Genomic DNA, 15,742 nt, shown 5'->3' on the forward strand with positions numbered 1-15,742 from the left:
GTGTTCATTGTTGGGTATAGAAATGCATTTGTATTTCCTGTGTTGCTCTTGTATCCTGCAGCCTTGGTGAACTTGGTTATTATTAGCTCCAGCTGAGTTGGGAGGGTGTGTGTGTGTGTGTGTGTGTGTGTGTGTGTGTGTGTGTTTCTTGGGATTTTCTATGTACCATATCATAATATTTGCAAACAGACGTAGTTTTCTTTCTTTCTTTCTATCTTGATGCTTTTTATTTCATTTTTCTTGTCTAGTGGCCCTGTCTAGAGTCTGCAGCAAGGTGTTGACTAAGAGTGGCCAGAACAAATATCCCTGCCTTGCTCCTAATCTTAGGGGGAAAATACCCAGGCTTTCAGTGGTGGATTTGATCTTATCTTAAAACGTGGGCTTCTGAGGCTGCTCTTTATTAGGATGATTAAATCCCCTTCTTTCTAGTTGTTGAGTGTTTGTACTGTAAAAAGGTATTAGATCTTGTGAGATGCTTTCTACATCATTGAGATTTATGTGTTATGCTTTCATCCCTTATCACAGTGGTGGCCCCCTTATCCATGGGGGATATGTTCTAGCCTGGAACTTCAGCTAGTGCCAAGCCCTACACTTACTGTGTTTTCCCTATACTACATCCATATGATAAAGTTTAATTTATGGGGGGGCGTGTGGCTTAGTGATAGAGCGCTTGCCTGGCCCTGCACGTGTGAGTTACGTGTCGATCCCCAGTGCTGAAAAAAGAGTTCGTAAATTGGGCGACCATCTCATAACAAAATAGGACAATTCCAGCATCCCTGCTCTTGCACTTTGGGGCCAGTATTAAGTAAAGCAAGGGTTCCTTGAGCGCAAGCCTGTGTTCTAGGACAGCTGATCTAGTAACCGAGGCGGTGACTGTGGTGTCGTGCTGGACGCAGGAATGAGTCGGGCTGTGACGTGGGTGGTGCAGGCTGGAGAGCCCCTCACCCTGCTTGTCACCCTGCTCATCACCCTGCTCACCAGGTGCGGTTTAAAGCTCAGTGCTCTGTAGATGGCCACAGGCGGCTGAACCTGTGGAAAGTGGGACTCCGCACAGTGGGCGGCTGGACTGCAGGGGTCGCCTTCGTGCTCCCCATTACTGAAGCTGCTGCTGTCTCAGTACTGCCACCGAGCAGAGGAGATGCTGTTAGGGACACCCTGAGCCCGCAGCCATGGTCGCTAGGCTGGACCTGGAGCCAAACCACCCAGTGTGCCCTAGGCCGGACCTCTTTTTGTTTGTTTGTTTTTAGTTGCAGTGTACATAATGCCTTTGTTTCTGTTTATTTATTTTTTTATGTGGTGCTGAGGATCGAGGCGAGCCCAGCGCCTCGCATGTGCTAGGCGAGCGCTCTACCACTGAGCCCCAGCCCAGCCCAGGCCATCCCTCTTGCTCACTGTTAGATCCACACCGGGAGCGTCTCCATGGTGCCTGCTCCCTCAAATGGAAACTGGGAGTGATGGTGGTGCATCCTCAAAGGCTCTTTGAGGATGAATGAGTTGCAGTGTAGCCGCGTGGAACAAGTGCGGTGGCCCAGGTCAGCGATCAGCAGTGGTGTGTGACAGTTGGGGTCACTGTGGGAGCCTGACAAGCTCCTGTCTCCTGCCTGCTCCTTGCAGATCCTGCAGTTTACTGGGACCTCAGCATCACGCCCCCGCAGCGGAGCGGGGCAGTGGCTGTGTGACTGTGATACTGAGCCTCCTGCCAGCCCTCCCATCCTTCATGCTGAGGGAGGGCAGATGAGGCCGGTGTGGGTCACAGCCTGCAGCGAGCACCAGGACCCCCCATCTGCCCAGCTTGATTCTCCTGACCTCTCTTCTTCCAGGCTGCTGGGTAGACCTGGCTCCTTGCCCTGGCTCTTTGGTTGACTGTCCTATGACCTTGGGCAACAACCACCCTGGGCCTCTGGTTCTTGACCCATAGCAGCTTCAGGATGGAATGAGCACTGCTCAGGGCTCGCCACCCCTCCAGGGGCCTGGCAAACGTGGACTCCCAGCTGCCCTCCCAGGGCCCCCAGAGGAGCTCCTGTCTGGAGTCCAGACTTGCCCTGGTGGCGTGGGATGCCCAGGGAGGCAAGAAGCTCTTCTGAGCTGCCCTGTGCAGCTCTTGCATTGCTGCTGAGGTCAACAAGGCTGGCTCTCATGCCCCAGTGTGCTGACCTGGCCAGCCAGGGAGTGGACAGCTCTGGGGACAGCTCTTAGCTGCTTTGCTCTGGGTTTGGCTTCCAAGTTTGGGGGGACAGGGCACCCTGCCCTGTCCATGTGCAGTCTTTCCCAGCCCTGTGCCAGAGGTATGGAGCGGGCCCACCTCCTGGGGGCTCGCAGTCTTTTGGAGGAAGGGGACTATGATGGAGGGGTGGCAAAGGTGGAAGCGACGTGTGTGTTTTTCTGTGCGCTTCAGGTTTTCTAGTTAGCATGTAAGAATTTTATAATTACAGAATATTGCTGGGAAATGTAGTTGAAGAATATGCTGCTCTTGTCACACACACCCCACGCCCCACACAGGGGACCATAGAGCTTGGGACCCTCAGGGCTGGGGGTGGGCAGGGTCCAGGACGGCCCTGGAGGAGGCGCTGACCTCCCCTCCCGCTGTGACGTAGATGACAGGATCTGCTCGCCGCCCTTCATGGAGCTCACCAGCCTGTGCGGGGACGACACCGTGAGGCTCCTGGAGAAGAACGGCCTGGCCTTCCCCTTCAGTACGTAGCCGCGTGCTCGGCCGCATGGCCACAGGCAGGGTGGGTGTTCTAGGCCCGCAGGGTTGGAATTGCTGAGGGTGGCCCAGGCTTTGCCTGCGGAGGGCACAGCCCCAGGCGCCTCCACGCCACCACTGCGCGGGTCCTGCCTGGGATGGTGGCATCTGTCCACGTTACCCCAACTGCAGCACTGCCCCGTTCCCCTTGTGGCTGCAGGAGTTTTGAGGGGGTCCTCTGGGGAGATGCCCTGTTTCCACCAGTCAGACGTCAGGGCTCACTGATCCCTCTCTGCTTTCCTCTCTCCAACCCGCAGTCTGCAAGACCAGAGTGGCTCATGGCACCAATTCTCATGAGGTGAGTGGAAGTCTTGATTGTCCCTGTCCCTGCCTCTCTGCACCTGTCACCCCTGCCCTGTCACCCCAGTGGGTCTTGCTGGGACCCTGCCAAGCTCCCGGGCACAGCCTCTTGGTGTGCAGCTCCCACCCCGGCTCCCTGGACTTGAGTGGAGGAAACAAAATGTGGCAGCTTTGCAGCCCGTCTCCAGCCTCTCTCACCTGCTCCTGTCCCTGAGGCTAGGACGGTGCTGGGGCTGCCGTGACAGAATGCCACACACACTGGTGGCTTGAGCAGTAGACACTGACTCTCACAGTTCTGGAGCCGCGGGTCCCAGATGAGGGTGGTGCAGGACTGGGTTCTGTAAGGCTGCTCCTGGCTTCTCAGTGTCACATGTGGCCTGTACATAGCGTGTGTGCCGTCGCGTGAGCAGAGCGTGCCCAGAGGGTGCTCATTGCAAGGTGAGGGTCCCACCGACCTCACCCAAACCTGACTGCCTCTAGACACCCTCATGCTGGGCTCAGGGCTTCAATTCATGGATGGAGGGGCATGTGGTCCCTAGGGGAGCCCAGAGAAGTCACACCCAGCCTGACCTGTCCCTGGCTGCATGTTGTCTGGTCCAGAGTGCCAGGCACTGGGCTGGGAAGGCTATCTCTGCCCACCAGGGCGCTGAGGAGGAGGGCCACGCCCGCTGGCTAGCTGTGCCCCACTTGCCCACCCGTCCATCCTTCCCGGTGCACTTGTGTCTGACCCTCCTGCAGGTGCCAGGGAACAGGTGCCTAGGCTCCACCCCATCCCTGTGGGAGACAGTGAGTCCTTAGGGAGGCTGCACCTGTGGGACATACGTGGCCGTGAGCTGTAAGCACTTGGGGGTGAGAGAAGCAGGCAGTGGGCAGGGCCCCGAGGTCTCTGCTGCCCTTCCCGCCCTCAGGAACCACAGGGGATGTCATCTTCAGGCCCTGGGCACAACCCAGTTTGGGCTTCCCATTAGGCAGTTGCCCTGGCATGCAGGGTGGGCCCTGTAGGGAAGACCTGTCCCCCGCAGCCCTGCCATCAGAACATCCCCCACCAGGGGAGACTAAAAACAGAAGCCGGCAGCAGCGACCTTTTCTAGATTTATATCGTGCTCCTTGTCCCTGGGAGATATTTAGGGGAAATGTCTATAAACAGTGTCAGCAGGGGGTGTGCTGCGAGGGGCGGCCCTGCCCGTGGGAAGGAGATCTTGGCCTGCTGCAAAGATCAGGGGGAGCCTCCTGTGGGCACTGCCTTCCCGTGCTTGTTCAGCCTGGGCATCTGCATGGCCGCAGCCAGAGGATGCCCCTGTGCCTGCTTCCCTCACTGCCAGGGCAGCTTCCTGGCCACCGTCTGCCCATGGTCACCACAGAGGCCCTCTGTTGGCAGGTCCTCGTGTCTTGGTGCACCCCTGAGTACCAACGGTGTGGGTAGACCGGTCCATGCCAGAGAAGGCCCCTGGGCAGGGAGCAGCCACATGGAGCTCCAGGCCACGTGGGGACTGCAGCCTTGGGAACCCATCACTGCTGGACGGCGCTGCCAGCTGTGAGGTGCTCGGCAAATGACCCTGCCTCTGAGTGTCTGACCTGCGTTTATGCATGGGGACTTCGCAGTGACTGTGAAGGACGCGGGTTACCGTGGGGCCCGCTGTGACCTGGCCCAAGGGAACTGTTTGAAAGCTGGTGTGGAACCAGGACCCAGGGAAGGTCTGCATCCAGGTGGGCTCCTCTTGGCAGGCTCTGAGGGGTTGCACAAGCCTCACCCCCCAGTGTGGGTCCTCACCCCCAGGAAAGTTCACACACCCCCTGCCCCGCCCGCATCCCCAGTGCTCTCCTGACCCACGGCAGTAGTGTCCACCTGTTGTCAGCATTTGGAGACCCATGTGTGCCGTGGGACTTGGTGCCTGGGGCCTGTTGGCCTCAGAGGGTCGCTCCCTTGGGTGTGGGTGCCCTCCACAGGGTGGGCACACACCTCCCATAGGTCAGGGTGTCCAGCTGGTTTGGCCAAGGTTGAGTTGGTGTTCACAGGACTTCTGGGTGTTTAGGTTACAGAGGGTGAAGGCCCTGCCCATGCCCACCTGGGAAGTGCCGGTTGCCTTGGGCCCAGCTGGTTCTGGGGCTGCCTGGCCCCATCACTGTTGCTGGAGGCGAAGGGGATATCCTGGCCCACCCCAGCACACACTGCACTGGTTTCCCCAGTTGGCCTGGATTTCTGCTTCTGCCCTGCCCAGCTGAGCACCAGGCATGCAGGGTTGGCAGCTGTTGAGGCAGCCAGCTGTCCAGGCCCTGTGCTCCTCCTGGGGCCTGTGGGTGGAGGGATTAGCCGTGACCTAACACAGTGGCTGGCTCCAGTGGGCCCCATGATCCTTAGAGCAGACAGACCCCATAAGCCACTACAGACCCAGCCTCCGTCAGAGCCGAGAGGATGTCTGCAGCCCCTCTGCCCTCAGTACCACCCCACGTCCTCAACCAGGCATGATCGCCCCAGAGGAGCCGGGCACCAGGAGCCAGATGCGCCCATTTGTGACACCTATGTGGCCCCTGCGTAAGAAGCGAGGCCCATGCTGGGCACACCTGATTCCATTCCAGGTTGTCATCCTCCAGCAGGTCACAGACCCTGTTGTCTTATCGATAACAGAGGGTGGTGATGCGAGGGTGACACCAGGTGACTCACATGGGTGTTAGAATAGGGGCTTGCAGTGAGTGCTCAGTAGGATCAGCTTGGACCAGGTCCTCAGGTTCATATTCACAGCCTAGTATCCCGCCTCCCCATCCTGGATCTTTGTGGAAGAGCCCCGAGATGTCAGAAGGGTTGAGTAGCATAAGACCTAGGGGCCCCACTCCCTGGCACTGTGAGGAATGCTCTCAGGAGTTGTGCAGTGCACCAGCTATTCACCCCTACCTGGCGGCCCCGTGCGTGCCGGACTCCGACTCCCGTAGCAGAGGTGACTGACGCAGGCATTCTTCTCGCAGCCGTCTCCACTCACACGTGTCCCTGGCTCAGGATAGGGAACGCTGCTGGTAATGTGCTGTTGTGTTGAAGGCAGGAGGGTGGTGGGCTCTGACGCAGCCCGTGTCCCCTGTCTCCCCAGATGGCCATCGTGTTCAACCAGGAGGGCCTGAGTGCCATCCAGCCACCCTGTGTGGTCCAGAACTTCATCAACCACAACGCCGTGCTCTACAAGGTGTTCGTGGTGGGCGAGTCCTACACGGTGGTCCAGAGACCCTCGCTCAAGAACTTCTCTGCGGGCACATCAGGTAACTGCCTCTCACACTGGGACGAGCACAGCTGTCTGTCCTCCCACTTCCCCTGCCCCTCGTGCGACTTCTGGAGGCTGGAGAGATGCCCTGAGGCTGAGTTGGTGCAGCAGATGGATAAAGAGGTCTTGGAGCACCCTGTCCCAGCAGGCTGCTGGGAGACCCTCGAACCACCATCAGCCCCAGAAGGCCCCTGGAAGCTGCCTGTGCCCCAGACAGTTCCCAGGACCCACGGTGATGAGACGGGGAGGGAGGTGCGGGGCGGGCACGGTCAGCCAACTCTGCAGCCACTCGGGAAGCTGGCTGGTCCCCCACCTCCCTGCCTCTTGTCTCCACTACCCCAGCACCAGCTGTTTCTGCAGCCACCGGGGGCACCAGTGCTCTGGAGCCGGCAGCACCTGCCATACTGAGGATCCCGACGCGGGACTTCAGGTCCCGGGGCAGTCACCCCCCCTACCTAGTGCAGGGCTGCACGTGTACACACCTGGTCAGCCAGCGTGCTCTGAACCATGGAGGGGGGTCCTCAGTGTCCCTGGGCAGTGATGTCACATGCTGCTGCTGTCCTTCAGGGCCCTAGAGGTGGTCCTCTAGGAACAGCCTCAAGACCCCACTGAAGCTTCCCTCAGCCCTTACCTCCTTCCAGGCCTGGCACCAACCATGAAAAGGGATGGGGCTGTGGGGCTGCTGTAAGGAATGTTCTGTGGGTCCTGAGGCCACTCTAAGGCGAGTTCCAGAAATCTTGGGTGTTATAGCAATGCCTCAGAGTAAGTGGAGCCTTCCAGAGGGCTCCTGGGAGGCCCGTGCCTGCCCCGTGCAGCTTGCTCAAGCGCACTGCACGTTTCTCTCTCAAGGGAGATGCCCTCAGGTAGGGCGTTGGCCTGCCCGGGCCTCCTGAGGGCCCGCCTGGCTGCCTGTCACCTGCCTGCTGGCCTGGAGCAGCTACCCGTCGTCCCCTCCAGCTCTTCTTCCCCTGGGTCACTTTCTTTCCCTTTCCTTGACTGAGTGGACAATGGAGCAGTGTCTTCCTCTCTCTGCTGAGTCTCAGCAGTCTTCTGAGCCAGGATCAGGACAGCCCCTTCTGACCCGGTCCAGCACCGCCCTGGGGCGAGGGGATAGTGTGGGTTGGGTCAGTGGATGCGTCCACTAGGGGACATTCTTCCATGTGTGGCCTGAAGAGGCTGACATTTCACACAATGTTTTTATTATTTTCCTGATTTTAAAAAATACACTTCATGAAGAATGTGTAACTATTAAATTAAGAATAGTTAGGGCCGGGACCATAGCTCAGTGGGAGGGTACTTGTTAGCATGCATGTGGCCCCAGGTCATTTCAGAACCACACATTAAAAAGCTCTCTTATGTCTCTCTTGCCTTTTTTACCCAAATCACTTCATTTCTAAGATAAATTTACTGCCAGATCTCCTTTCGCATCCACACAAAAGTGTGTTTGTGTGCTCTTCCTTCCTGGTTGTAAAATGGTGGCCCAGTTGCCTTCTCAGTGCGTGGGGAGCCCTCCTCTCCACATGTCCCTCCTCGTGGCTGTGTCTCAGACCCGGGCCAAACAGTAAAGACACACAGGACAACCGAGTGACTTCCAGTGACTCTCCGATTCTGCCACTGTCTTGCGGTGAATGGGACGTGGCAGGGGGCCCGGCGCTCACATTCAGGCCTCTTGGGGGCTGTAAGGCCTCATGACGGCAGCTCTGTATGATGCACTGGTTAAACGGGGCTGGGGGGCTCTGGCCACTTTCCAGCACCCACCTAGACTGTGGCTCCCACCGCCCAGGGTGGCGGATCTCACACTTCCTGTGTCCAGGCTGGGAGCTGGGCTCCTTGCTCAGGGCTGCTCTTGACCTGGGGGGAGTAGAGACAAGGACTTGTCTCTCAGCTGCCATTTGCTTTTGATTCTCAGGAACACTTTTGTTTTTTAATATTTATTTTTTAGTTTTAGGTGGACAAATACCTTTACTTTGTTTATTTATTGTTGTGCTGAGGATGGAACCCAGTGCCTCACATGTGTGAGCAAGTGCTCTCCCGCTGAGCCCCACCCCAGCCCTCCCAGGAACATTTTTTCACATGTCAACATCTCCAAAATCAGGTGTGTACTTAATAGCAATGGCATCCCGCAGACACCTTGACTGGAACCAGAGTAAGCTCTTATGGAGAGGTGACATTGGCCACCAAGAACACGAGGAATGCGCTGTGTTCCTTGCCTGAGGTTCACGTGCTCTCTTTACCACGCTGGGGCAGAGGGACGGCTCTCTTTGTTCCCTCTCTCTGTGCAGTGGGGCTTCCTTGACCTGAGGACGCAGGGCCAGGGGTCCCAGCCCTGTGCAGGGGCCTATTACACTCTCCATCCTGGGCCTTTTTCCCTTAGGGAAGAAGAGTGGTACCTCCTACCATGTAGAGCTGGATCTACCAGAGTCCACAGGGTAGATGGCTCCAGTGCTGTCCCCATTACTAAAAGCTGCTGTTGCTGGATGGGAGCAGCCTAGAGATATCTAAATGAGTGGGCGGGACTGTGCCCAGGGAAGCTTCAGGTACAGATGCAGGCGGCCTGGCCTCCACTCCAAGCCTCTGAAGAGGCAGTGAGGTGCTGCGTTCACTGAGCCTGCCAAGGGGGTCCAGCCAGGGGCTAGCCAGACAGACTTCCTGCCTTCGTGACTAGTTATTCCAGTGGGGGGGGAGAGAACACACGGGAGAGAGACCAGAGCCAGTTGCCCCGAGATGGGGGCTCCAGGGAAGACATCGCGGTTCTGGACACCTTCCAGTGAGGGGAGTAACTTGGAAAAGGCACAGCAGATGCAGGCACCTTTGCAGAGGTGGCATTTAGTGGCAGCTGGAAGTTGACTTGGGTTGCCACCCACAGCGTCGTGGCATGCACCTCCTGGGAGCGACAGTAAACAGCAGAGGAGCAGCAGATTGTGGCTGAAGCTCAGGGCTGCCCCGCCACAGTGCCGGGGTCTGGGAGCTTCTCTGCTCATTTACTCTTCCTCTTTTCCATCTGTAAGTTGAGAACAAAAAGAGTCTTGGCTTCCTTGCCCTGCCGATCCTGTGGGGAGCCGAGGTGGCCCTTCACCCAGGCTGTGTGTCCTTAGGACTCATCCGCGAACAGGGACTGGCAGGGGCGTCTACACTCAAAGTGCTTCTGGCAGCAAGGCCCTGACCTTGTCCCCCTAACAGAGGGGACAAGGATCTGGGTGCCAGGGCTCTGTCCTGGGCTCAGGCTCCTCTGACCCACCTGAGCTCCCCGCAGGTTCCCATAGTCTCTTGGTGACAGGCAGTGGCTGGAAGCTGCTCTCCCTCCCTCCTTCCCTCCCTCTGCCCTGTCCGGCTACATGTGGAGAGCTGCTGGACCTGTCATTGCTGGCCACCCTGCCCAGTAGTCCTCTGGCCAGAGCACCGCAGGCCGGAAGTAGCAGCATAGGGTCCCCCTTGGAGATCCTGTGCGTTTGGTCTTGCCCCAGGGAGCCATTGTGGGTCACAGTTTGTCCAGTTCCATGGGCATGGCAGGCCCCTGGGGCAGCTCTGTCCCCTTCCCTCCGTTCTCCTTGCAGCTTCTACAGCTTCCCAGCTTCCCTGGACTTTGCTGTGTCCACCTGTGCATGGTGGCCCTTTCTCCCTCCACGGCCTGCTCTGCCACCCTGTTCATTTTCCTTGGGGACCTGCAGGGGTACAGGTGGGAAGGTGCTCTGAGTTTGGGGGCTGTAGGATGAGGAGATGGGCAGTGCCTCCAGGAGGCCAGACCACTGGCATGGACGGCTGGCACCTGCTCCAGCCTCTGGCTCTCTGGGCTTTGCCACCTCGAAGGCTCCCTGGTGCCGGGAGAGGATTGGTGGGACTGCGTGGCAGAGTCCCGCAGGGTGTTTATTTTCCTCAGGCTCCTCCCCAGGACCGTCTCTCGTGCCCCCTGTCTGGACTGGCTCTGGTCGGAGCAGCGGGAGGACTGTCGGGCACACCAGGGTGGCCAGGGGCCTCTATGCCCCGCTAGCGGGAAGGATGCCAGGTACCTCTCAGCGCCTGCCTGCTTGGCTCTGCCCCAATCACTTCCTCTGCATGATCGCTGTGGCGCCGCAGAGTCCCGGAGCTGGTGGGGTCGCGGCAGCAGGGCAGGCCTCCCACCCTGGCACACAGGCCCTCAGCTGGTCCCTTCTTTTCCTTTAGCTTGGGGGCCTGGGTCCCAGGCCCGGCGTTGTGTCCTGGGGAACGGGACCCATGATGCCCCACCCTGGAAGGACTCAAGCAGGGCTAGGCCCCTTGGGGACTCCTAGCCAGGGGGTCCTGGCTGTTCTGAGGGTGGGGGAGGCAACAAGGTGGTGACGGCTCTGCCAGACCCAGACCTGGGCTCCTGGCTTTGTGATTCTTGCCTTGACGTGCCTGTGCTTCCAAGTGCCTGAGAACGTGTTTCTGGCTGACCAGCCGACCTTGCAGCTCCTCGGGGTGACCTTGGTTACTCCAGAGGACATTTACAAGTGGGGTGAACGATTGCACCGTCAGCCTGTCGTGCTCAGTGTCCCCGAGACTAGTCTGCTGCTGGGCCTCTGTGGGAGTTGGGGGTGGGTGCGATGGCGGTGCACACGCAGGGACTCGCGAGCTGGATGCGGTGGAGGGGGTGTCATGGTGAGCAGGTCATTCTGAGTAGCCTCTTGGATGGGCACCGTGGAAGCCCATGTTCTGGTTTTCTGTTTTTGTCCTAAATAGTTGGAAAACAGCAGAACCTTTATTTTAAGCTCTCACATGGCGGTGGCAGCCTGGCCGGGTCTCCGTAGGAGTTCCATGGGTGGGAGGGGCCTTCGACATCAGGTGCATGGCTTGTTCTGCCTACTTAGCCCCCTTTCCTCTTGGCACCCTTTTGGTGACATATCTGCAGCATCTTTCAGGATGGACCTTAGGCGTTGGGGAAGCCCAGGTGGGATATCACGAGATAGTCGTGGAGGTGGCTCAGCAAACCGTCATTTTTGTGTGGGAAATGAAATTGAGGCCCTAACTGGGCCAAGTCCATCCCTGGTACAGCTCCATGGGGTGGGGAGCCAGCTCCCTGGAGCGCCTGTCCCTACTGTTGGACCTGGAGCCAAGGCGCCCTGGCGTGTGGCTGAGGTGGTGCTGACCTCTGGTGTCGGGTGGCGGAACCACACCCCGGCCTGGAGGCCCTGACCCATACTCCTGTCTGCTTTTTCAGACCGAGAGTCCATCTTCTTCAACAGCCACAATGTGTCGAAGCCGGAGTCCTCATCTGTTCTCACGGAGGTATGTACCACCTCCTTGGTGGCCTGGCACGAGGCTGCCTTCGCCCAGGGCTGGGCATCATGGGAGGCCCTTGTCCACATGCCAGGCCCAGGCCTGTTCCCCAGCCCCTCCTGCCCTGCTGTCTTCTAGCCCGCGTGCTGGTGGCATCACAGCTGTGCACACATTGTGATGAGCATGTGGGGGCCAGGGCGGGAGGGCTGCAGGCAGCCCCCACGAGCTCAGAGAGGCTTGCTCCCTGCTGTCCCTCGCTCTGTTCGTGAGTGTCCCTTGACAGCCTGCTGTGTGCTTCTGCAGCACTAGGGTGGTGTGTGACCGCCACCCCTGAAGCCTTGGCAGCAGGCATCATGGCTGGTGCTCAGTGAACGTCGCCATGGCAGTGTCCAGCTGGGTGTTTAGCAGCCTCCCTGCAGCCTCGCTGGGATTGGACCCCAGGCCCACTTCCAAAGCTGGCTCTCCCAGGAAGCCAGGGCGACCTACCACTCTAAGGACTGCTGGGCAGTGTTCCACAGCAGACGGGAGCCTCCACGGGCAGTCTGCCGTCCCTCGTGGGCCTAGCGGGCCAGCAGTTTTGCTCTCATGTCCCCTGCACTCAGGAGTTGCTGGGGTCCTGTCCCCCCTAGAGTGCGTCCATCTTGGTATCCTGGGAGCCTTTGCTTTCTCGTGGCCTCCTCCCTCTTCAGGGCTGGGCACAGCCAACCCTGGGGATCTGCCCTGGCCTTGTGTTCCTGGCCCCCAAACCTGGGCAGCCTGTCCTGTCTAGCTGTTGTTTGTTTCTGGTGTGAACAAGGACCTAGAGGGACACCACTGTCCCCAGGACCTCAGTAGCTATCCCCCAGGAACAATCAAGAGAAGCGCCGGGCCTGGCTGTGTCGCTGTGAGGCGTAGGTAGATGCTCTGTGCAGGGAGGCTCGGCTTGCTCCAGCATCTCCAGGGCTTCCTCACGGAGCCTTGGCCAGTGTGCTGGGCTGCAGAGGAATTGGTATGGCACAGACTTTCTGAGAAATCATCCCTGCCAGTGCCTTCGCACAGCACAGGGCTAGCGCCCACTGGGCTATTCACCAGTACCAGGGGGACACTGAGGGCTGCGTGCAGGGTGGCCCACTGGGAGTCACCCTCTTGGATAAACCCCTGTTGACTGTGGGCCTCAGTTTCCTCATCTAAGAAATAGGAGGGGTCAGCCTAGAGTCACAGCAGGGCCCTTCCTCTGCCTCTCAGACCTACAGCGGTCCCCCCCTGGCCTTCACATGTGACTGCTAGTCAGGAATCCGTCAGGACTAATGCTTCCAAGAAAAGAAGAAGCAATGCCAGCCACGTGGCCTTCCTGCAGGACTGTGGCCGCCATGGCCTCCCTCAGGCCCTCTATGTCAGCTCCACCATGGGAACTGGTGTCCAGAATACTCCCTTACCAGTCCTCCTGCCCTGTGCCACCTGGAGCTCTGCCAGCCCTGTCTCAGCCCCCCTGAGAGCACCCTGCAGGGACCCACACTGGCCTCGGAGCCCCACCTCCTTCCCCAGGAGGCCCTTGACCTGGGTAGCTCCACTCAACCTGCAGGCCCCAGGGGCCTTCTACCTTTTGGAGCCCTCATAGGATGTCCTTAGGAGCAGTGGGCCTCCGAGGGCACAGCTCAGTGGTAGGGCACTTGCCCAGCATGCACAAGGCCCGAAGTCCCAGCTCCAGCACCTCGGGAGGTTAAAAAAAAAAAAAAATTTGCTTTTCTGGGAAAAATAGCCCCGGTCGGTCCCAAGCTCTGGCAAGCCATGTCATCTCTTTGAGCCTCAGACTCCTCATCCTGCCCAGAGGAAATCCAGGGGTTCTGTGAGTTGCTGTCTGAGCGGTGCCCACTGCCCGTGTGCAGGAAGTTCTCAGTGTTGGCCATGAGCGGTGGCCCCAGGGCACCCACAGATCTCCTTCCTGACTCCCCACCTCCTGGTTAGCAGGGTACCTTGGGTGGTTGGTGTTGAATTCCCGGGGAGGAGTTCTACCCTTGTCTTGTCCCAGGCTGGCTGTTTGGGTCTGGACAATCAAATGGCTTCAGAAGGATTTGTGAGATTCCTCAGCTGAGCTGGGAAAGTGCTTTTAGAAACAGCTCATCAGGAGACGCGGGGTGAGAGGAGCTGTCTGCCCTGGGCCCGCCTCTCTGTCAGCCCCGAGTCCTCACTGAAATCTCAGGGCAGAGGCATTCTCATTACCCACTTCCGGGGTGAGGAAACGGGGTCCAGAGGTTCGCTACAGCTAGGGCAGGCCCAGGGCATGGGCAAGCCTGGGGTCCACCTGGACCTCTGACTTGGTGAGGATGCTGGGCTGTGGACCAACTGCCAAGCTCCTCTTTGGACTCAGCCTCTGACCCTGAGTGTCCCAGGGAGCTCAGGTGAGCTCCTGTTCAGCCAGACTGCCACTGTCCCTGGGAAGCCCCCAGGGAGACACCAGGGCACTCCTAGGATAGGAAGGTGCCAGCCTCAGTCCCTGCTTGGTGCTCTCCGGGAGGGCATGCTGTCCATTTCAGGGCCAAAGACCATTTGTCTTGATGACCAGGGCTCAATGCTCAATCCTCTGACCCAGCCTCGCTTTTAAACAAATTGAGGTGAAATCCGCATGGATAAAATTAGCTGTTTTAAAGTGAGAAATCCAGCGCGACTGGTCTGCTCACGTTGAGGCACACCACACCACACCTCTGCTTCCTTCCAGAACATTCCCATCCCCTGAACTATGAGCCCCCCACTCCCCATTCCTCCACTGCTTCTCTGATTCCTGTCTCCACAAATTTGCGCCTTCCGGAAGTTTTATACGGATGGAGTCATACAGCACGAAGCTGTCTGTGGCCGCCCGGCACGCGCACTCGTGATGTCTTCCGAGTTTGTCTGTGTTGTAGCGAGTCGGATTTTATCCCTTCCCACAGATGAACGGCACTCCATGGCACTTACCCTGTGGCTTGTTTACCCCCTGCCCTGCCGATGCTGGTGGGGTGGGTGGCTTCCACCTCGAAGGTGGGGGAGTGAGGCTGTGTGGACACAGGACTGCGAGGCAGCCCTGGGTGGGACCCCAGGACGGGGCCTGCGGGGCCACCTGTAATTCCCGGTTGGCTCTCTGACGCGCCGTATTTGCAGCCGCACCCCTTCCTCTAGCCTCTGAGCTTCAGCTCCAGAACTCCGGTGTTTCATAGGCACCTAGCTGAGCCCTGTTCAGGCTGAGGTCACCCGAGGCTGTCCCTGCCCTGGAATTCAGAAGCAGCGCTTCTGGCCATCCAGGCCCATGGCCTCCACACCTGTCACCCTCCTCCTCCCTCTCAGCAAGTCTAGGATGGAGGCTCAATCAGTCCCATTTTACAGCAGAGTAAACTGAGGCAGAGAGGCCACGAACTTTTCTCCAAGTCCCCAGAGTCAGCAAGTCACTGCAGGATTCACATCCAGACCCTGGGTCCAAGTCCTGGCTCCCAAAGCCTCTGGTGCAGTCTTCTCATGCCCTGGAGGCTCCCACTGGGCTGAGCTCAAGCACGTGGGTCCTCATGCCTGTCCCAGGCCACTTGGAGTAGAGGAGAGAATGGGCAGTGCGGGGCGGTCCAGGGCAGGGTGGAGACTGTGCACCCGGACAGCCCCATTACCCCCCAGAAGCTTTGCTGACCGCTGCGCTTGGACCCAAGGTGGGAGCAGCCCTGAGCGCCCCTCGGGAAGGAAAGGGGGGTTGGAAATCCAAGATCACCCGCCTGGAGCCCTTCAGGGACCAAGACCCGTCCCGAACCTCAGCCTCAGCCCGGAGGGCGCGGAGGACTTCCCGCCACCTCCGCCCTGGCCGCTGGCCTCCCCAGGCCTCTCTCCCCCACCCCACCCCTGCCCCAGCCCTCCCTGCCTTCAAGGTCAGGCTGCAGTGACCTCTGCACCTCGCTGTCTCCTCGGTCCATAGCGACTCTCCACCACCTTCCTCCCTGCTGAGAAATGGGTCTAGAGCCTGGGGACACCGAGGCCCAGACCCTGCCCTGTGCTTTCACAGGCCAGCCCGACCCCCTCTGAGCCCGTTGCCTGTGTGTAAGATGCCATTGTTGACCTCGGTCCCTCGGATGGCAGCCAGCAAGGCCGTGAGCAGCACCCCACCTGCCCAGCTCGGGCAGGACACAGAGGTGGTGGCCTGGTGCTGGCTGGGGTGGGTCTGCCCTGCTTCCTGGCCCGAGGGATGGCAGGGCCTGTGGCACTCCTCACCCCAGCCTAACCC

General features: G+C 59.1%; 1 protein-coding gene across 3 annotated transcripts in view; it reads left to right on the forward strand.

Annotated features, from left to right (window-relative positions):
* Itpk1 (inositol-tetrakisphosphate 1-kinase) overlaps window positions 1-15,742 on the forward strand; it is a 131,090-nt gene that overhangs the window by 109,384 nt on the left and 5,964 nt on the right. For 2 of the 3 annotated variants that reach the window (XM_046440611.2, XM_058577686.1), the window contains 4 exons: window positions 2,595-2,693; window positions 3,004-3,044; window positions 6,127-6,292; window positions 11,471-11,538. In XM_046440611.2, coding sequence (XP_046296567.1) covers window positions 2,595-2,693; window positions 3,004-3,044; window positions 6,127-6,292; window positions 11,471-11,538 — 374 coding nt within the window. Of the gene's footprint in view, window positions 1-2,594; window positions 2,694-3,003; window positions 3,045-6,126; window positions 6,293-10,171; window positions 10,298-11,470; window positions 11,539-15,742 lie in introns of all 3 variants that reach the window. The other variant, XM_046440610.2, reaches the window with a different exon arrangement.

The sequence above is a fragment of the Marmota monax genome, unplaced genomic scaffold (assembly GCF_021218885.2).
Source record: "Marmota monax isolate L192 unplaced genomic scaffold, Marmota_monax_Labrador192_F-V1.1 WCK01_AAM20220418_F8-fsc00017, whole genome shotgun sequence".
NCBI classification, from domain to species: Eukaryota; Metazoa; Chordata; class Mammalia; order Rodentia; family Sciuridae; genus Marmota; species Marmota monax.